Source organism: Necator americanus, chromosome III (assembly GCF_031761385.1).
Source record: "Necator americanus strain Aroian chromosome III, whole genome shotgun sequence".
Classification (NCBI taxonomy): Eukaryota; Metazoa; Nematoda; class Chromadorea; order Rhabditida; family Ancylostomatidae; genus Necator; species Necator americanus.
Genome location: NC_087373.1, coordinates 21,125,757 through 21,148,737, shown reverse-complemented (window position 1 = coordinate 21,148,737; position 22,981 = coordinate 21,125,757). Strand labels below are relative to the sequence as shown.

Below are 22,981 nucleotides of genomic sequence, written 5' to 3'. Positions count from 1 at the left end.
TCTCGTTATCCGCTCGGACGATACAGGACTCGACATGCGTGAGCACTCAATTCCCACCAACCTGCGCTTTGCTCGGGAGAAAAAGAATTGCTACGCTTATAGATCGACTTAAAAGGTAACTGAGACTGCACAATGATCCCACGAAGAAGGACTAAGCAGAATGCGCAAATTCGACTCGTGTCCAGAAAGTTCAAATCCTCAACCAAGAAAGCATTTCATAGTCAGAAGGCATTTTCTGCTGCAAACAAGAGAGTGTTGTCGAGAAGGCTGGCAGCAGAGAAGCGATTTACCGTATATCTCATAGAAAACCACATGTTTTCTTTTGTAGCTTGAGCGTATTTTTTTCCTTTCAGCTGTTTTTTAACTTGAGGAAAAACTATGAGTTTGCGGCGCTAGCGAATTTGTCAGAGGTTCCTTGAAACATTTCGTTTCTGTATTAGTTAAAGGCATCACCCCACGAATCTGAGGTGGTACGGCTTTCAGGTGGAGTATTCGTATACGGGATAGTAGATTATGGACAGGAGGTAGATTCCGTCCATTTCTTGCTAATTGCCGTAAAAAACGGCTCGGAAGATGCGGCGCCGCACAAGACTGGCGCGCTCCAATCGAACCTCTTGTACAAAATGGTGCGCCAAAACGAACGAAGCCGTACCTTCCGAGCCGTTTTTTTACGGCAATTAGGAAGAAATGGACGGAATCACCCCCCTCTCCGTAGTCTCCCATCCTGTATACGGATACTCCATCTGAAATCTGCACCACCTCAGATTCGTGGGGTGATGCCTTTAAAATGCCTGTCTTTTCTTCACAACTTCATTCTTTTAACACTCACATTTGCAGCTGATTGAAGATGTTTCTTTTTCCCTACGGCACCTTGTTTCACTCACTTCTGTTCAGAGAAGGCTAGACAGAAGGGAGTGTGCTAATACTACTTTAAATCACATTTCAGTTTTTTGCATTTTTTTTTCTCTCTGCTTTGCTGGTCTGCCATTGTTTACCGACATAATAACGCAGAAATAGTGGTGGGGTGGATGGAAAATGAAATACTGCCTGACAACCTAAGTGTGACTTGGTCTTCAACAGTGCAAAAGGCCTTCTTTATTTTTTTCTCTCCCCAAGAAAAAACGTTGTTGAATCTTCATTCAACTGAGATGCCACAGTGCTGAAACATTACGGCCACAGCGTAAGACTCGGAACTAGCTGTCGATCGGGAGGTCACTAACGAAACATCACTTCGACATTTGTCACCACAAAAACCGCCTTTGTGTACAGCGCTCCAGCTTTGAAACGATTTTAACAAGCTACAATTGTGGGCGACCTTAGGTTTGAAGTGAGTGTGGGGTAGCAAAAAAGGACCAAGGGAGAGAGTGTAGAAAAGGGCATAAAAGAGTGGGGTTCTGCTCAATATGCTGAGAAAAAACCTCTTCAAGTATTCGAGTGCATCACAACGAAAATTGTGGGGGAACCTGTGAGAGTACTTGAAGGTGAGAAAGGATCTCGCGTAGGCGATGAAATTCAAATGCACTTCTTTCTCTATACCAAACACTTAATAGTACGGATTTGAAGGAGCTGTAATTGGCCTCTGCCGAGATTCGCCTTCGACCTTTGGACTCGGACCCAGGCCTAAGTTAGCCACACTGTGAAATCCTAGGGAAGACGATAAAGGCTTGAGGGGGAGGAATCAATTTCAGGGAATCGTCGTTGTCGCACGTTCTGGATGACCCGCCCAACCTCGGGACCTCATCCTATGGATCGGCAACCCTCTCTCTCCCGGTCGCTACTTTACTCGTACTCACGGTTGTCACAGGTCGCATGCAACGCTGACCTTGCCTCGATCGATGCCGCGCTGGTGATCCTAACGCGTCCGTAGCCGATCACAATGCCCTCGTCGTAACGGGAACTATTATTATCGGCTGTGATCATGTGTAACATAATTGAATCGAATCTATTAGTATAGCTCCCAATTAACCGCCAGTAAATTAGTCGCTAATACTCAAATCATGGGTTGAGCGATTCGCATTAAGAGCAGCAGGAAAACAGTAAGTACATCTAACACAGAAAGATGTCGACTTTTCTGATTACAAAAAAAGGTCATAGATCCTCAGAAAGGAGCCTGGTCGCGTGGAAACTTTCACGAGTCCGCTACGCCAGCGCATTACAATGTGACAGACTAGCAGCAGCCACCAGAGCTGCAGTTCTGATGGTGGATTTCGCAGTAAGTCATCCTAGACTGCTGCTCAATTCGAGCGGTTGAGAACAGCAGGACACAAGCACTTGAGACTTGCGAGCAAGAAAAGAAAAACAGCAGCAGCTACAATCTCTGAACATTTTACTGATGTTTTATTTTCTATTTACTGATGATGCACTGTCGACGTGGATAAGGATAGCTCTTCCGTTTTATGCAACAACTATTACATGGTAAGAAAGCAACGGTCCACTTTCATTAATCTTGCGTCATTACGGTCATTATCATTACGGTCTTCTTGCGTCCACGGACTTGATGGTCTTTCCATGCCTTCATTAGTCGAGCATTTCCGAAAAGCAGCGAGTTTTAATGAGCGGCCGGATGCACCGAGGTCGCTTCATCTTCTAGCGCTGCGAATACGTTTTTGCTGAAACTGATGCGTGTGAAAGTGCGCCATGGGAAAACTATGAATAGTAAGTGTGGACGCAAGAAGACCGTACATCGCTGCTAAACAGTGCATAGTGCTTTTGAGAAGAAACTTTGGGAGCTGTAAGGGTGGCGAGTCGGGCTGAGAGTATTTAGAGCTCAGAAGCTCGTCCAAAGTACTGACCAACCATTGTTCGGTCGCCGCAAGTGCGCTTATTATGTTGTAAAAAGACGATGAATAGAAACGTTTGCAATGTTAAACTATTCGTCATCCGCTCAGTCAGCTAGAGGCGAAAAAAGTGATGTGCATTTAAAATCGATTAAGAGGGATTTTTGCGGATTAGTGACGACAATGAGCCCTCTTTAGGAAGGGTGGGCAGCGCAAGAGAAAAACTCAATTAAAGCGTCTGAAGCTGAATGCACTGGGGAAATGCTGCAACAATGCCCACAAAATACATACGCAAGCGTCGCTGAAGCGACAAAGAATTTTCTTCTATTCCTGGAGACGAACAGCAACTGTGAAGAGTTCTGCGCTGCGTAACTAATAGCTTCGACTCACGGCTCGGATGCACAACATACTTCATTTTTACACTAAGTTCCTCGTTTGTCCGTAAATTGGTGAAGGTCAATGCGCAGCGTTGTGAAGCGTTCAAATTAGAAGCATAGGAAGTTTTCAGTTGACGTCTTTCCCTTCATTTCGCTAATGAAAATCGATGGTATCGATGGAAACTACAGAGTTCGATGAATATGTGAGCCAAACGCCGGAAAAGGCCAGCGGCACCACTTGCGATATCACGGAAGAACAGGGGTACAGATCGCATAAAAGTGATACTTGAGTGTTTTAACCCATCTACGAACCACATGCCCACACAAAAGCAGAAAAAAATTTTCCGAGAAAATAAAAGTCGAGAAAACGGAACCATCACATGCGATATATTTGCTTATAAATGTATTACAATCATATTAAACTGCTATACATTTTCCCACGTATCCATTCTGGGCTATTTCTGAATTTAAGTTCTACTCGTAATAGTTCCCATGCTCTCAGCGCTACCCATGGTTTGTTATCCCACTGCCCTAAGGGACATAATTTACTACATTACACCTACATTTCACGACAGAAGAGCTGGGAACAGCGTTCGTTGGACGTTCCAGTTGAAAGATTTTAAGAGGGACGCTAGAGAGCTGAACACCTCGTCCAACTCGAGAGTGGAAATACGAGACCGACCAACAAATCGTTGGCCAACATCGGCGTTGTAAAGGCTTGTCGGCAAGCTGTGCAGCATACGATTACACGGTAATGGAACACTTCCACGGAGCGATCGAAGCGCTGAGTGAGATTTCCACCTTAACCAATAGAAAAACTCGTCTAAACAACATTACTGCGTTATTTCAGTGCCGAACGCTAATCCACTGTCTTAAGCTTATTTGACAACAGCACGGCGTTGGAGCAGACAGTGTCTCCCCAGGAAATGATCCCTTTACAGCCTTCTACTAAAGAATTTGATAAAGTGATACGGGTGGAGACTGAAGCACCTGCAAACTTCTAGGTCCAGCGCTAGTAGGTATCTAGATGCAGGATGTAATGAGAATAAGCTATTCATCACCAAACAAAGGATAGGTCTTTAGGGGGAGCGAAAAACAGCCGAAGGATTATTCTAAAAAGAAAAAAAGTTAAGCTACTGAAAGTCCTATGAAGCTCCTGGAATGAAGAAATGAGATTCGTTGCTAACATGAAAAACTTTTCTGGGTGGACAAAACGAGAAATGGCAAACTACGCAGAGACAACCCAAAATTGGCACCTTTTCACCATTTCAACATCCCAAGGAGACGAGAGACGAGAAAGGAAAATAAGCGGCAATTTGCTCCTGATCAGGCATAGCTCCACTGTTTTGCTGAGAAACAGACAAACTTTTCCTCACAAGAACAAAGAGGTCTGTATGAAGTATCGGAGGTGTAGAAAAGGAGAAGTGATTTAGGCAAGAGAAAACTCGCGCTACAACCAAAAGAAGGAGGTGAGCTGTTCTCGAAGGATTCAAGAGCGAGTCCTTGTTTGGATTCAAAAAACATTCAACAAATACACCAGAAGAAAAAAAAGCATATTTCGAGCAAACACTTCTGGTCGACATGTGTGGTTCACAGTGCTTTCGGCAAATTACAACCTCTTGAATAGGGCACCAATTAGCGCTCAACGGGGAATAAGGAAACAACAAGAAGTAGGAGAGGAGAGAGGTAGAGGCAAAAATAGTGAAGAGGTCAGAACTGGTCATGTGTGCAAAATATGCATTGTACTTAGTAAATAAGCCACCATGAACCAAAAAACGTCTGTGGAAACAGTTGCGGTTAACACGAAGTAGTGGACAAAAAACGTCGAACGGCGAAGTAAAAAGGGAACTAATCAAACCTCATTAAAGAGCTGAATAAGAATGTGGAAAGGACGAGATCTCGCATAAAGCAGAAAAAGAAAAATGACACGAGGTTAGAATCGATAGAAATACAAACAAAAACAAGTACGGACGGAAAAAGAACGTCGAACGAACCTCATTTGTCCTGAGCGGCGTTACAAATAGCACAAAATTGCATGTTTGTATCACCGACAATATGACGGTCCCACCAAGAACCACGTAAAATGGTAGTGTGAGTAGTGTGTAGATAGCGAATATAGCTAGAATTCCCGGGAACAATGCGTCGTGGCCAGGTTTGCACGCAACACAGTCGACAACTAGCAGAAGTACCGTGCCTGAATGTTGAACTACTTCTCTGTAGAGGAAATCTGACATGAATTAGAAAGAAATAGCAGTAGCTGTGGGGTGCTGTGAGTGGTTATGTCGTTTCTTCGCCAGATGATATTTGCCTCTTAATGGGGTTTAGGGCAAATGGAGATTTGAAGACAATAAGAGAGAAGAAACGAGAAATTGTGGTAGGAAAACTAGCACCGGCATTACTGCCAATTCATCCGTATCATGCTGACAATTTTCTCTGTGGAAACAGTTGCGGTTAACACGAAGTAGTGGACAAAGCAAATAAGGAAACAACGGGGAGACGTCGCCTGTCAACTTCGTCGGCCCCACAACCCCTGAATTTAATCCTCCTCACTAGCAGCTGAACGTTCCAAAACTTTAGAAGCGAATTTGTTCCCTATCACAAGGTTAGTGGCGCTTTTCAGCACAAAAAAAAGAACACTACAACGAACCGAAAAGAATCGAAGATAGAAAGTGCATGCGCAGTGACCGAAAACGAGCGCATTATGCTCGTGTACAGTGATTAACAGCTGAGTGTATCAGTGGTCTGAGCAGCGGAAAAAGAACGAGATTACGTGAAAAAGAATGTTTTCCCAGAGAAGAGTAGCGCTGAATCTGGCTTTTTGAAAAGCTCTTTCTTCGGCGCAGTGTATTTCTCCAACTACGAATGGGACGAAAAAGAAAGCAATAATGCTATTCCTAGCGGCTTTCGAGGTCGTTCGCCTCTGTTTCCTCACCGAAAGTTCAAACGAGTTCCCTGGTGTGACTCGCAGCTTGCAACAAAACTTCCCCGAGACCAGAAGAAAAACTGGGTTGAAAAGAAAAAAGTCCTCGAAATCACATCAAAACATACAGACTTGAGCCCATCGAATATGTTGTGGCCGTAGCAGTATGAATACGTGGACTATAACTGTCGCAAGTGCCAGCAGCGCACACTTGGCGGCAATAAGGTCGGGCGCATGGGCAAGTGCGCGGACAAAGGCGCCGAAACCGTGAACACAGAGCAGGCGCCGTGTGGCGCCTCGTGCCGCCGCGCTGCGTTGCGTCCAGCGTCCGAACGCCGCCTCCAGCCAGTCGGATGCGAAACCCATCCGACGACTGACCGCCGCTGTCACCCCGCCCACTCGCGACCACCCTCCCGCCAGCAGGCACTGCGTCTCCACTGGTTGCGTGCACTTTCGCTGCTCTCTGATGCGGTGTAAAAACACATGTGTCCACCACGACGAATGGTCTTCATAAACGAACTTGAGTAATTGACTTCGGTAAAAAGATGAAGAGGCAGATCCACCTCTGGGGAGCGCTGGAGTCTGGGGGAGATTTGCGGGATGTCTCGACGTATGTGCCGATTCGAAAACAAATATGAAGCTATCAGCGGTCAGCGGCCGAATACGCTCAGTTGACGGCAGTTGTCACTTGCGCACTTTGATTTCGGACGCTAACGTTTCGAAAGACAGACTCCACATCTGCACAGCTTCAACATCCGCACAAACATTTGTCACCCATTTGCTACGTGCTCAGACAGAAATTTGTGGCAACTTTTTGTTTATCCTTTGTTTGTGGGGACACGCTTCACTGGATTAACTGCGCTTATCGCTTCAATCCGTGCACATACGCTGCATTAATCCAGAGTAAATAAGTGGCGTATTACGAGGATGTAGGTCGAAAAAATGGAGACGTTAATAGCAGCGAATCTTCGCAACCTCATCCTCTATGGTTCTTCATAGAGGTATCTAATCGATCCGCAGGCAGTGCTGCCTGGAAAATCATTAAGGGCAAGAAGTTTCTGCTGTTGCAAGACAAAGTGAGGCATTTTCCGAGTAGAAAGAGCTGGCTTATCGGCGCACGTCGCAGTTAGTCGTCAATTAGTTTGTTTTATTGCTGAAAAAAACTCTTCTATCAATCACACACGCGCTCAAGGAAGGACAAAAAGCGACAATTACATGAAGGAAATCATTCGTAGCGATCATCGAATAGGTCGAATGGGACCATTTTGCATTTGTGTTTGCGAATCCGAAATGATGACGAACTCGATGTTCTCGGATGACGCGATTCACTGGCGATAATCTCACCGGTTCATGCGTGAACTTCTAGAAGACATCATCTCTCCGATTTCATTTCATGTTTATTTCATCTAAAATATATTAAATATATTTGAATGAAGAAGAAGAGATAACTTGCTCCTTAGTAAAAGAAAATTAACACCTTAAAAACCGTGTTATTTAACCTATATTCATTTTTTTTGATTTGTGCAGACTCTACATGTTCTGTAAGTTCAACTTGTATTTCTTGAAAGCTTCCATTTTTTTAGCGTAGCTTCGAGAGCTCACACTGGAAAAAGTAGATCTGCAATGTTTTTCATTAAAAATCGTTCTTGTTGCCAAACGACAGGAAACTAGCACTGTTGCACCTTTGTGAAAGATGAACAAAGTGTTTTCATGCATGATCATACCGTAATTAAATTCGCGACAGAACACGGCTGTGAACTAACCCTAAGGGCAGCGTTCGGAGGAGATTTCTATGTTTGATTCGCTGATCACATAGAGGAGCTTGGGAAATAGTATGGAAATAGTACTATCCGAGGGAAAACATGGAATTCAATGTTACTCATCCCAGTGATTTACAGATTTGTTAGGGGAGGGAGAAGGGATTCGCATTCGCGAAAACTGCGCTCGGAACACTAGGTAATGGTGGAAAGAATCCAGCATAGAAAATCTCCTCGAATGCTGTCTTCAAGCGTTTTGTACTTGCGCTCCTTCCAGATCTACTGCAACTTCACGTTTTTAAGAAAGGGGAGCTCTTGTTCCCATTTATTTAGATCTGACATGTGCATTTCTCAGATCCAAGCATGTTAGGAAAGTTTCGTTAGATGTGAACCAACAGGCCATCTTTTGGAATGCTCTACACATTGTATAGATTGCAATCCGGTCAGTTTCGTGATAAGATCTTATTAAGGTAGTCGTCAGAACAACTTTTACAAGAAATACGGGGGCGGAACTTAGTAATGAGAAGATTCTTGAAAGCACAGTTTTTGCAAAGCGTTGACATCATCGGCGCCATAGGATGAAAAAAAATGAGAATAAATGAGAACAGCTCTGAGATCGGAGGAAAAGATGTTCATTTGAACAACTAGGGCGGGAAGAAGAGTTTTCCGGAAGTATCTAAGTTATCATTTTCTCTCATCGTTACCGAGCTGTTTGTCGGAAATCATGGCAGTACTGGTGACATTGCGAAAAACAACTCTTAACTTAACATCGTCGTAGTCCTAGGGAACAAATATTCCCTCGACGATCACTTTATAATATTCCGCTAAACCATTAAATTGACACTGCAGAGAGCGTGGGGGGAACAAATTCGTCACCCTTTGATTGGCAAGCGCAACTCTTGCGCTACACCAGAATTATTAATTAGTGAAGTAGAAGAAGTCCGAACAACATGATGCACACAATGGGATCAGTCGCTGTGACGAACAATGCCAGCGTCCTCCGGACTGCTCGTATGTGGACCCTGAGAAGCATTTTAATGCATATCGCTGCAATCTTGAACCGACTTCATCTGGAGAATGTAGTCAGAAGCATGAAAACAATTGTAGCCTATTTGTGGAAAGCTACGTAATCTTTTTCGCAAGAATCTGTTTGCAGCACTTCCCCATAGTAATGGATACACTTACGTGCATTTAAATTTCACTTTGTTTTTGCAGTCACACAGAGTAGTCTCCTAGAATGCAAAACGACATGAGAAGCAATGCGAAAAAACAACGGAGGGCAAGCGAATACGAGATTATGTCCTTTTAAGGGAACCGCTTATTCCGTCGAGCTTTGTTGAAAGGAACCGAGTGATCTTACCGCTCTGGAAACTAGTACACAAATTACAAAAAGTACACAAATTTAGATTGTTGCTAGCTCAGCGACCTTAGTGTATTTACTGTTTCCGCAGCTTCATCTTTTTATCTAAAATGTAAAGTAAAACGACAAGTGTACACAGCTACCATAAGTCGAAGTTGGTTTGAAGTTCTTCTACGTGTGCATTGTACGAGCAAAGTTTTTTCCTTCTCCTCTCTAAAGAACGCCCTCCACTGAGAACTACCAATAAATCATACTGAATTTCTACCCTACCTCTCTCAAGGAAGATACTTTTCTTTGAAAATTGCTTTTCTTCCTTGTGTCAGCACCATTTCCACTAGTAACAGATTAATTAAGAAATGCTCGTGCAAAATGCAGAATACAATAACGAGTAGGTAGAACAATAACAATAACAATAGGTAGAATTGACGGCTTCCATCATCTTCTTCCATTCCTTCACTTTCTGCTCTTCCTAAGGAATGTGGATGATTATTTTGACCGATCCGTAAGCCATAACAGTTCATTCAGAAAAAGCATGTGACGTATCCTTACTCGCAATTGTGCAAACGCGTACAGAAAGTCCCTAATGTCTTTTTTCGGGTCCTTTTCTCGGAACTACCAACTTTGTACCCCGTCTTTTCTTAACTTTACGCTTCAGCAGTCAGGAAACCCAAGATATGTATGACGGCAAAATTTGGTCGCTACGATACAAACTGCGTGGAAGTTGTTGAGTTAGAAAAAGTTTTGTATTGCATTGGGATACTGCTACGCACTTTCCACTCAAGCGAATTAGTTAACGTGTCTTGCAGAAAGCTGCACCTCTGGATTGCGCTTAGCGATATTCAGTGAGTTCCGCGGGCACCATTGAAGTAAAGACGGGATAAAAAAATAGACGATGTTAAGGCCTCTGTGGGACAATGTGGAGCACGTGTCCTAGGTTACGAGCAGGGTCAAGCGTGTGTTGAGAATTTCTCAACAGGGGGTCGTAAGAGGGGTAGTCGGAAAATCAGAAAAAATGAAAGGAGCAAAGAGAAAATGGAGACGGGGTTGTCGTTTTCAAACAAACACATATTAAGGTGTACAAAATGAAGTGTAATTTAGGTATGCGACATTCAGCAGAAAAACAGGAGTGAAAACTGCTTCTTTTCAGAAGTAGTGCTGAAACTTGAAGGATGATCAGCAGTGAATGGCATGTTTTTATCGCATATCAGAAGATATTCACAACTGAAACGTATTCTAAGGCTTTTTTTCAGGTCCCGATATCTGCGACTAAAAAATGGAAGAGTTGTCTCAAAGAAGAAAAAACGTCAATGATGCATATTCAGTACTTGAGTTCTGTTTAATTTTAAAGTGAATGAAATAGAATAAATATTTTTTTTAATATTCGAATAAACGATTGAAGAAGACTCGCGGTTGCAGTTGAGGAAGACTATTGTAGCATAAAAAGTTAGGATAAAAAGAGGGTACACAAACCAAAAAATGATTTTTAAAAAATTTATTTTTCATAATTCTTGTAATGAAACTACTGCGCTTTTTGAGCCAATCTTGAAAATGGACGATATAGCATTTTTTGCTGCTCTAACTGATGCTTGATGACGTCGGAGTCGCTTCGGTGGCACAAACCAAAACAATTGAAATCTTGAATAAATGTGATGCATAATAAATAAAGTGATAATGTTGTGATGTGATAAAATAGGAAACCTATTATTTTAAATGCAATTAACTACCTGAAAGTTTTTGTTCTTTCAAAAAATCGACTTCTTATCAAACCCATCAAGTCTAAGCACTACAAAATTACAGTTCTACAAAACAAAATTACAAAATTACAGTCTACACAACAAAATTGTCTGTTACTAATTTATATGAAAGAAATGAAACTAGCCAGAGGTGACTTCGTATTGAGTACCATAAAAGGCAATCTTCATAGCTTGCACAGTGCTTTGGCACTCTTCGTCACAGCCAATTCAATATATTGAAGATCTGCAGTTGTACGGGAACGCAGCGCCGAAAATTCGCTTAGGAACGGATGACAAACGAGATCTTCAGAAGCTAACAGAAGTGTAAGAGCACTAAGTAAAAGTAGAAGCATAGCTGCAATGAAAAGCAAGTACGCTGGCTTAAGTTGGTGAGTGTAGTGCAGACTTATTTATGCGCCATTACAAAGACTTCGATAAGGACATCTCTTAATTGGCCATCACATGCTCTGTTAAAATATGGCTGGTGCTGGTGATTTACAAAGGTTGGATGGCTCACCGAGATGCCGCGCTGTTTTCGTTGAGACGATCAGGGATCAATCCCTGACAACGTGCTTTTTTGCACTTGGCGTAAAAGAATTTAGAGAGCAGATTTCTCATCCTACAGTGACGAACTTCTTACTTTCAAAACTTAGTCGAAAAAGCAATTCTGATGCTGCTATTGAGCGAAAAAAAGACATCTACAGGCGCAATTAGGGTTAAAATTAGTACAAAGTAGGCTCCACGACTTTCTGAATATCTACGCTAAAAGTGAATTTTCTGCAATAAAGCTGGCTGCGACCTGTAGAGAGAGAGATTTCTTCTATATTTCTACGAAGTTTGGTGGCTCTAGCTTTCCTAGCCTTTTTGAAACCTAGTTGAGAAAAATCCCAATTTTTGCCTCAAATTTCCGAGTTTTTCTCAACTAGCTTTTGAGAGAATCAGAACACCTACAGAGAACAAAATTTGCAGTCAAGGGTTTTACTTGATGCTCTATCCAAATATGAAGTCGAATTTTTCAACGGCGCTACCGTATCCTCGCAACGGGAAAAAGAGCGAAATCTCAGATTTTCGGCAACGCGTCAAAATCTGTGTGACTTCAAACAAAGTTCCATAACTCTGCTCATTGTTTATAAAAACGAATTCGGTTTGAAGTATGTTGTAGAGGAAGATTTTTGCTATCACAATTTGCTTTTACTTTTTTATAGGTAGTTTTCGTCTCTAAAAAAGCTAGTTGAGAAAAAGTTGAGAAAAATGTCAAATTTCTCAACTTTTTCTCAACTAGGTTTCAAAAAAACCAGAGAGTCCCTGCAAAAGATTTTTTAACTTTTTTATAGCGCAAATCTTCCTCTACACAACGCAGCCAGCTTTATCTTCTTATGTTTCTTTGTTAGTGAGTTATTCATGTTTATTTCAAGGTAACAAAATCCGATCTGTCCAGCAGTAATTTCCAATTAAAACCTGGTTTTAATCGCTAAAATAACCTCTATATGACAATTGTATGTGGCAAACAGTGTTCTAAACACAATTTCAAAAAATTGCCGGTGAAATATCCTTCTCAGTGATTTTTTTTTCGGTTCTGCAAAAATCTAGATTCCGGCGGGGATCGAACTCTCATCCGTTCATTTCCATTGTCGATGAGTAAAATTGTTTATTAATAGTTGGAAATAGTGAGAAAATTGTTTTAAAAGGTGTTCTCTTTCTTTTCCAGCTGTTTCTTCGCTTTACAAAAACAATGGTTCCGACGGGGATCGAACTTTTGTTTATTGTTTAAAACTTTTATTTTTCTTGATCTTCTTCCATCTGGCACACGTCACGCGGCATCTTGAACATATAATTTCTAGTTATTATTTATTCCATCAATATCGCTGCATTACAATATGTGTTTTGTTTTACTTGTAGCATCACTATTTTTTAAAATAATTTAATATTTGTTTATTACATCGTATTGTTTTAATTTATTTACCGGGCATTTATTTGTTTTTTTTAAATTTTTTTATTATACCCAAGTTTTGATTGCTGTGCGGGCAGCTATACGAGGGGAGGGGGGGTCGTTTTTAGGACGGATTTTTCCCAACTATACGCTTGACCCTGGTTACGAGCATGGCCACTCTTGATGCTCCCTATTCGTCCTGGACAATGCCCTAAGAAACGACATTGTTTCCTATGAGGTACATTAGAACGCGCCACACATGTGCACACACCGCACCCACGAGCGAGCGGTCAACAATCAGTAAGGTCTCCTTAGCAATTTATTCAAGTAGGGCCGGTGAATGCTAGCCGCTGAGGGAAGCGAAGCGTGTGCTGAGCTGCCGCGTTCTAACGTACCATACGTAATATTTAGGGTGGTTCTTACACCGTTTTTTAGGGCAATCAAGAAAAATTGAGCGGAACCTAGCTCCTACTTGTAATCTACAACCCAAACTCAACATTCGCAGTGTCCCAACATTGTCGATTTTCTGGTATGCTGTCTTTAATGCAAACTATTAAATATACTGATAGGCTGAGGAACGCAAAGACGAAGTTCGTTTTCTATATGGAGCTTCTATAAATCACATTACATTTACAAGAAAATTCTTCCTTCCATACATTACATTAACAAGAAGATGGAATAGGCTAAATCTATTTCCAAATATGCTCATCAAAAAGAAAAAAATTGTATCAACGCGGAACCCCAAGCTATTCTTTCACCACGAGGTCCACCACCGGGCGACGCTATTTCTCCACTTCATATCGACGTTACCGTGTTCGTCGACTATTCTTGTCCCTCTTTCCAGCAACAACGTCTCATGGGTTCCAGTATTCTCTTCATCGCCGCCGACGACGACAAATATTGACGATGACCTTCTCCTCTTCTTTCTTCTTCATTTCTGTGTTATGTCCATATTACGGTGTCGATGACCCTTATCATGACCGCTACAAAACGTTTCTTACCTCAGGAACAGCGTCAAAAATTGATTGCTTGGTGATGATTGGTTTTTAAATTTGCCAACTGTTGCGTGGAAATTTAAACTTGGACGGCATCCAGTGTAGTTTATCCAACAGAATGGACGAGATCTGATAGATATGACTGTGGATTGAATTGATGCAATCCGACAGCAATTTGCTCATGCACAAAAGCCTCACGTGGTGGATGGATTACTTCAAATCCTTGTCTCGCAAAGGGAACGGTAGTGCAGCGAGATATCATTGAAGGAAAAAAGGTCCTGTAACTCAATCCAATCATATCGGGCAGCTAGGCTGGAATAAAGGGTTATTTGTTCTCCTCGTACTTATCGTAAGAACAATACATGAAATGTATCGACGCTCGCCTAAATTCTAATACACAGAAGAGTCGAAAGTACCAAATATAAAGTGCATATGGAAAGTGAGGGCAGTGTATGCTAATGTTCAGGTGTTTTCATATCGCGTTAAAGCGAATGCACCTCAAACATCATTCAACGAATGAATTCTTCACCAGACGTCATGGTTTCTGATTGAGTCATACCCATCCAAAACAAGGGTTTAGCGCCTCATAGTATCGTGGAGGTGATTCTGAGCGTCAAACTGCGATGTGCAGCGGAGATACGTATTCTGGCGGAGTTTCCCAAGCTGAACTAGAGTTCGACTTCTCCGACATTTCGGACATCTCGGAATAGGAAACGTAGCTAGAAGTAAACCACTGCCAAGATTTCCCACAGCCTTAGAAGGTCGCAAAATGGAACGCCATTTCATATACGTTGACGGTGACCTGTGGCGAAAGCTAAGTTCGCCAATGCAGCGCTGCTTAATAAGGGGAAAAGTCTTCCTGCCGCTCCAGTATACGCAGTGCCTCAGTACCCTGTTTGCAGGGTCAGAAGAAGAAGAAGAAGCGACGTACATCAGATGAACGACGGTATGCTCGATTGAAAATTTGGACTAGGAGACCGGAATGAAAATGGCGTCTGGTTGGGCTGATGTCCGCCACTCCTCTTTTCGTAGGATTTTTTCTTCACGAAAAATTCCTCACCAATGAATATGAGGATCGCCCAATGGCGTGACTCATGCGGAAGTCGACCGAACACTCGTCAACCGGAGGTGGTGTCTAGTTGACGTCTCGGTAGTGCCATCTTTTTGTATTGGTTCTGATCACCGCTTCCATCGACTCGAAAATACGACTTAGTCAAAGGACAGTAAAGAACATCTGCTATCGGTAATAAAGAAAGAAGGAAGCCGCACATGATACTGTACTGTTGTATACTGTTGTATACTCAAGAACTCCCAACTACCCACACGTGGACCTGGTGCTCCTCAAGCCTGTGCTGAACGTGCCACAAAAAAAACTTGAATCAAATTTCGAAAGCCACCGAGCAATTGCTTGGAAGAAGGAGTACTAGGCTGAAAGACGTGTCGCAGCGTCCCTTGCAAATATAATATTCCGTTAAAAGCCTCGCATCTCTCCTCGTCGTGAGATGGACGAGACCACCAGGGAGCCCTACTCACACTTTTTCGTTTGTCATACTCCTATATCAAGCACAACCGTCCATCTCATTAAGAAGATCCACACAGGATTCTCCCTTCGGCATTACGAGCTGCGATCGAGGGCATGAAACGTGACACAATGCCCGAGTCCGAGGGTTATATTAGCAGACTTTCCACGAACTAGCTGCCGTGATATTCATGTAGTTCCTGAGGCGCGCATGACGTTCTAACTTCAGAAAAGGTTCCAGACCAGAGAAAGAGCTGTTTTTTTCTGCCGTTATCTATAAAGGAGGTGACCGAAGCATTTTCGAGCTACCGTCAGACATGCTTGCTGCCCATAATACATATACTATATGCTACATATATAATACTTACACAAAAAGTTCATTATTATCGTCTCTACGCTGATATCTAGGACGCCAGATGAAATCCAATGCAGAGAACAAGCTGAATTTCGTGAGGATTTTCCCAAAATTATGACACTTCCAAAAGGCAAAGATGAAGGATAAAGCATCTGCCGTTAATCAATCCGCTTGGGATGTGCCCTCACGTTCACTACAATTCAGAATCGTTCGAGATTTAGGAACGTGTATATGGCCTATACAATGACTTGCGGGGCCAGCAACTTTTACACTACACCCGCCCATATCTCTAAAAGGTATAGAGTTTTAATATCTATTGAACTTCGTTAGCGAGAATATTTATTTCATGCTTTCTGAGCAGCTTTGAGAGAATGTACAGGAAGATACCGATCAGGAGAAATGGAAATAAAGAATTAAAAAAGAAATAAGAATGAAATACGTTTCTACACTGCAAGGAAGCCAAGGAGGCAGAACTCAGAAATGTCTGACAGAGTTTTCGAGGTGCAAAAAGTAGCAACGAGTAATGTCTCGCGGTCTTTGTTTCCGAAAACAATTTTGGATATGAGGGTGTGAACTAACATCACATCATTACTTCTGCTTGGTACCAACTTTAGTCAGGAAGCAAAGAAATCTTCATGGACTTGGTACAAAAAAAAAAACACATGCGTCAAGAATGAACTGCCGGACTGGCTTTGGCTTACGTCTTCTATAGAAGTGTATTGTCAGCACGTTTCTGAAACACTCATCTCTTATTTATTTGCACATGGAAGTGATCAACTGCATCTTGCTTCAACACAGCAAGTCATAAACCTCCAATTCTAGGCGAAATAGAACGAAATAGTTCACAGGACCCTTTCAAAAATCTTATAAAAAAGCCGATTTTTTTATGTTCTCAGAGCTCCTTTTGGATTCTTGAAAAGCGCTTACTGCTGAGCTACACTCAAAACAGCAGTCCATTGAAACTCTTAGAGGTTCGCATCATTAGTTCTTACAATGACAGTTGCATCTCTGCTTATCTCGTAGACTTTGAACACGCAGGGATTACTGAATAGATCGCACGAACTTGCTGTTTATTTCAAGAGAGCGAATCTTAACAGCCAAAAATTTGGAGGGAAACTAGAAATGATGGAACATGTGAATTAATAAGTCCTACAGCGAAAATTGATTTCTTCTCAAATCAGTCAATTGCCTTAAGGATATATAGGAAAAGAAATTCAAAACTGTAATACCAATAGTGACAAAAAACTGTTCCGACAGAGATTTCGCGGATTTTGAGCATCGCATATTGACTTGTTCTCAGTGCGTTTCCAATTATGTGAGTTTGAAATAGTTGCTAGTTGAAATTCAAATAATCTTCTCGCAGGAACTTATCTGTGCACATGTCCTTGCAGTTAGTACCAATGTTTAAAAATTTTCCAAGCAACACTATAGGGATTTTATAGCGGAAGCAAACCAGTTAGACTGACCGGTGTTGCGATTCACGTATTGTCACCGCATAGAAACTAACTTTTTAAAGTTGTTGTTTTTGTTTGATTTGCTAGAAACCCGGAAGAGAATCTTGAAAGTCATTGGTGCGTTCTAAATGTTCATCCGCGCCTATTCGCAGAACAAGTACTAGTAAAGAAACACATATGATTCTGTTCAAGTTCATTCTCCTCTTATTTGTTTTGCACCTTTTCCCGCTTTCCGTCCCCACGTAGAGGACACCCACCGAGAGGTCAGAAGTTTCGTTTTCACCCGTTTCATTGCCGATATTTTTTGAATGAAGGGGTTTTTTTCGCATGCTCAGAGATGGGCGAGAACATCCTCTTCCCCTTTCTATTTTGAGGAAATTAATCACAAAAATTCCACTTCTAGATTACAAGGTTATAGAGCTACAATCTTACCGAGACTGTTCGGAAATTTTCTGTCAGAAGAGAGAATTAGTTCAAACATGGGAAGCAGATGGAAAGACTTATTATGCAAGAAAAATGAACGCTAATCCGGGTATAGTCATTTTCTGGACGTCAAAAAAACTCCGAAAGTGAAACTCGCAAAAATATTTTGACGTGTTTTCAAGAAACAACGAAAAGAAGAAAGATTCGTTCCCCTTTTACAAGGAAGGAAACTACGGTAAAAACTTTAGATGAAAATTAGCCAAGCTTGCCTCACCTTATTTCTATTAGATTCCAAAATAATAGCAATGGAAGTATTGATTCACCAAACTTATTTTGCAGGAAGAAGTACAAGCTTTAGATACTTCTGAAAATCTAAAGCTTTCAAGCAAAATAAATCAATAATTACGTCAAGTGGTCTTCTTGACGTTATTTTGGAAAAACAATACCCATAGAAAGCTCCTAATTAGCGGTCCACACATGGTAAACGATGTCAATACCCTGATGCTATACCTCTACGTCGTCACTTTCACAAAATCGTCACTTTTAAATGGATTGACAGAAGTTTTTCTTGTTTTGTCCAGAATTTCTGTTTTTCCTTCATTCATTTCAGGTTTTCCTCCACTTGCCATGTTGATACTAAATCCAACTTATAAAGATGAACCTCTTCCACCTCGACAGTTCCTCAGGTTAACTGTTTTAGTAAACGTGCACGACCCGGAAGATGCGGCGCGTGTACAAGGCTGGCACGCTCCAATAGAACTCGTTGAGGAAATTACGTCCCGGAACGGTCGAAGCCGCATCTTCCAGGCCATTTTTTACGGCAATTAGGAAGAAATGGACGGAATCACCCTCCTCCCCATAATCTACGACCCCGTATAGGCATGATCCACCTGAAACCCCTAAAACCACAGATTCGTAGGGTGTTGCCTTTAAAGTCTCTGCAACACTTGGAAGCATTTTTTTGCGATATAGTCTTATCAACGAAAGCCTTCTTTCTGCAGCATCCTCAACGTATCCGCGGCAGAATATTCACTTCGCAAACGAAATTTTATTCAAATTTTCTGCTTTACTAAATCAGACCTAGCAAGATTCGAAAACCTTTGTATGTTTAGAAAAACACGTTTAGCTTTGCAGCAGCTCAATATTTTGATTGACGCCTTGCACTTCACGCTTCTAGTCGTTCACTGCATAATAACATACAAGAATACTTCCAAGAACAGCATGTTACCCTACTCGCTACTAGGAATTTTTGAAATTTGGCGCGATAACCTCATGGCTACGAATGGTTGTTCAGATGGTTCAACTATTACAGACCACATGACTGACACAGACGTGTATAAATTGATGGCAGGGCATTGAAGGAAAGGCAACAGGGAGGTTTAGCGCGATTGCATATCTATATGTACAAGAATTGAGGAAGACAACATATCTGTAGGACAGAAGCTAGAGAGCAGTGATCAATTCGAAACATTCCCTGCCCATAAAAGAAAATATCTAGTACTCTTCAGCAGTGTTTGTTAGTGAAGTTGTTTTCGGATTCTGACTATCAATGCATCATGCAAATATCCAACGACAGTGGCGATAAAATAAAAATGAGTATGAAATTTTCGGTAACTGCGAGTTCTTCACAAATCTGTACATTCAAATAGATCTTCATTACTGAAAGAAAAAACTGAAAAAAAAACAGAAATTATAACACCCTACTGCTGGGATCCAAAGAAGAGATTAATTCTTATTTTTAACTTCGTGGGTGCAAAAAATCATGAAATTGTTTCTTTGTGGGTTGGTAGCTCTGTCTGTGTGACATCTTATGCACAGTTTCATGTGAATATATTGAATTGCCGCGGAGCTACACGTGTTTTTCTAAACATACAAAGGTGGCCTTTTCGAATCTTGCCAGGTCTGATTTAGTTAAGCAAAAAATTTGAATAAAATTTCGTTTGCGAAGTGAATATTCCGCCACGGATACGTTGAAGATGTTGCAGAAAGAAGGCTTTCGTTGATAAGACTATATCGCAAAAAACTGCTTCCAAGTGTTGCAGAGACTTTAAAGGCAATCCCTACGGTTTTAGGGGTTTCAGGTGGATCATACCTATACGGAGTCGTAGATTATGCGGAGAAGGGTGATCCCGTCCATTTCTTCCCAATTGCCATAAAAAAAACGGTCTGGAAGATGCGGCTTCGATCGTTCCGGGGCGTAATTTTCTCAACGAGTTCCATTGGAGTGTGCCAGCCTTGTGCACGCGCCGCATCTTACGGGCGGTTTTTTTACGGCAATTAGCAAGAAATGGACGGAATCACCCACGTCTCCATAATCTACGATCCCGTATACGTATACTACCTGAAATCCGTACCACCTCAGATTCGTGAGGTGATGCCTTTAAGAAGGGCCGAGAACGAGTACAAGACGTACAGCCTTCCGTATTTCTATTCGTACAATCGTCCCAGAGTCTTCATATCGATGAAAAAAATAGGGGTCACGTTATGCCACGTTGTACGCTGAACATTAACACAGCAGTCTGTGTGCGTGTACCTGACTTCTGAAGAAAGGATCTGTCAAATGTGATGCGGGTAACGTGGAGGGGAGTAGGTATGCGGTGGTGTACATCTGTAAAACTCCTTCCGAGCGGTCGTAATGGTTCAAGTCCTAATCAGCTTCGACGATTTCCTTACTTACGCGTTACTAGACACTGACAGCTTTGTTGATCCCAATTTCTTGCTGCACCTGCCATAAGATCAGCCTCATTAATTCTGTCAATTCAGTTCAACTTGACGCCGGAGTATCCATCCGCCTCTTCCTGCTTTCCAGGGTCAGCACACTAATCTGCGTCATGGGACCCGACTCAACTCAGCCTTCTGCTTCCCGGTGCATGCATCACGAATCTGGCGCCGTGAGACTTGCCTCACCTCATCTTTCTGCTTTTCGCAGCCGGTGCACCAGCTTGACGCAGAGAGATGAACAAAGCACTAAGATACAGTACGGTCGCAGATTTTGCTTCCGCAGCCGCGTCGCGGCGGGCCACATTGGAGCATAGCAGCTTCGGCGTGGGCTTCTACTGCTTACTATTCGCAATTGTGAGGACGTGTAATGTTCTGTTCTTGCTACATTTTCTGTCGTTTCTCCAATTCCCTTTTTCTCAACAGTCCTGCTTCACTATTGCTCCTTTTCAAATTTATTGCTATGTTGTTTATATTGAAGAAATGTGTTTCCCTTCCTTTCTCTTCACTTCTCTTTCTCTTCTTCTCTCTTTCAGCCAGCTTCTGTCGTCTCTTCAGAGTCATTCTTTACATAAATGTAGCTTTACTTCCGATACATTACAAGCTTTCTTCATATTGAGGCCGAGCGCTTTTCATAGGAAGTAAACGTGCGAAATTAGCCGACAGTGAATACTTTTCTGAACACTGAATCCTAAAGTTCTACATAATTTTCGTTTTTCGCCTGTGCGAATGTACGACTACTCATTCGTGCTTCTGAATTTTATCAGTTTCCAACTTCAAACTTCTGCTTAAAAAAAACTTAGAGTCAAATCAAAGGTATTGAGGCACTTCGGCTCTAGTGATGCTATTACGTAATGGGAAAAATTGACAGAAACGTGAAGAGCATAAGAGAAGAGTAACAAGAGAAGAAGCCTTGGTTCTTCTTTTGTTACTAAAGCTAAAACAGTAGCGAGCTTAAAAGTGGGTGTACAAGGACTGTGTCAAACTTGATATTGTGGGAATCAAATGAAAACGGCAGTGAACTCACTTATATTGAAAGAAGTCCGCCTCTAAAAACAAATAGAATGAAAAGAAAACAAATAAAGCAAAACATGGATGTTGTAGACGAGAAAGAGAATGAAAATTCGAATTAAATAAGTGATAATAATTGTTTTCTTTAATAGAGCCGGACACTAGGTTGTTATAGGCCTTTATTCGTGGCTAACGTTTCGGCAATATCGCCTTCTTCAGAGCCTGAAAGGGGTGAAATCGAACGTGATTAATCGTATCAAACACCTTATCCGCCCAACAAAGAAAGTCCTACGTTAACCGTTGGGCCTCATAGTGATAATAATAAATAAGTAATAATAATAAATAAGAAGATCAATGCAAGAACAAATGGAACAACGAGAAAAAAAACTGGACAGAGGAAGGGTAAAAGATGTTATCTATGCAGTTACCTACAGTGATCGTCGTTAGCTGCATGATAAAGATCAAAAAGCCTAAGTTCCAATTTCATTCCTTACTTAATTTGATTTTCGGAGGAATTTCCTCTCTTTCTTGGATTTAGGTTTATTGTGATACTCGTATGATGGTAAGAGTTCGTGAAGCACCGTAAAGCACTCTTTTAGCTTTTTTTATAAGTATGATCTTGCGATACCACAGAATAAGTAGTTACTCGATGTACCATTTTGAGGTTCAAGGGGCGGAGCCTTTCGCAGCCGGGTGTATGTTTAGGTACGAGTTTCTTTTCATGGCTTTAGATTTTTATCTTCTCTCGTTTCTTCAGAGTCGTTCTTCACATCAGTCAGTCTCTACTTCCGATTCATTGCTGTTCTTTATTCTTGCTTATTGCTAAGTTGCTTACATGGAGAAGGTATGCTTCTTCTCTGAACTCTTCTATGTTGTTTTCTCTCCATGTGTGGTTTTCAGTTTCCGTCGTTTCTTCAGAGTCGCTGTTCACGTCATTTCAGCCGTTATTCCTAGTTTATACGTTGTTGTCCTTTATTCAGGCTCTCATTACTAAGTTGGTATACAACCGCGCTCTTCTGGAAGCTCTGTCTTCCTTTTTCTCTTAGTAACTTTAGCTTACATGGCCATAGAGCCTTTAAGACATGTTTTTGTTTTATGCTTATGTTTTAGGACTCCGACATTAGTTATTTACTTTCAGAAACAAGAGCTTAATCCAAAGGAGACGAAACCGCCTTACAATATTTATCTACAACATCGCAGTGTCTTTCCAATACATGAAAACAAATTTTCTGCAATCATACTGTTACATAAAGGATGAAGTGTCTGGAGTTAATCAATCCGCTGGAATGCGCCGACATGTTCACTTCAATTCAGAATCGTTTGAGGTTTACGAACGTGTAACTAGCTTGTATAATGACTTGCGTGGACCAGCCGATGATCAAGTCAGTGTTTCTATTCTCCCAAACGAGTTTAGTACCAATTTATCGACCCTGGAGGAATGAAAGGCTTGGTTTGCTCTAGGGCAGTTCCGAACCCTCGACCGTGTGGCTACAACGGACCTCTAGCCGACTGCGCCACTGTGTTACGGTCTGTGTTCTGGCAAAAATTATTGGTCTTCAAATCTTTTAAGCTGGACATCACTTTCTCAAACATTAACGTTCACCTGACACGAATACGTTAACCTTTTATTAGATAAGATTCTGATAAATGTC

At 41.7% G+C, this 22,981-nt stretch overlaps 2 protein-coding genes across 4 annotated transcripts in view; one reads left to right on the top strand and one right to left on the bottom strand.

The window, feature by feature from the left end:
- Positions 1-6,440, bottom strand: part of RB195_010346 (uncharacterized protein) — a gene marked incomplete at both ends in the record, with an annotated part of 34,754 nt that extends 28,314 nt beyond the window's left edge. For all 3 annotated transcript variants that reach the window (XM_064191308.1, XM_064191305.1, XM_064191307.1), the window contains 2 exons: positions 5,149-5,348; positions 6,203-6,440. In XM_064191308.1, the coding sequence (XP_064048888.1) occupies positions 5,149-5,348; positions 6,203-6,440 (438 nt within the window). The remainder of the gene's footprint in view (positions 1-5,148; positions 5,349-6,202) is intronic.
- Positions 6,441-22,543: 16,103 nt separating this feature from the next.
- RB195_010345 (uncharacterized protein) lies at positions 22,544-22,898 on the top strand (the record flags this gene model as incomplete). Its single annotated transcript, XM_064191304.1, has 2 exons — positions 22,544-22,711; positions 22,791-22,898. The coding sequence occupies 2 exons, from the start codon at positions 22,544-22,546 to the stop codon at positions 22,896-22,898; spliced, it is 276 nt and encodes a 91-aa protein (XP_064048887.1).
- Between the last annotated feature and the right edge of the window lie 83 nt (positions 22,899-22,981).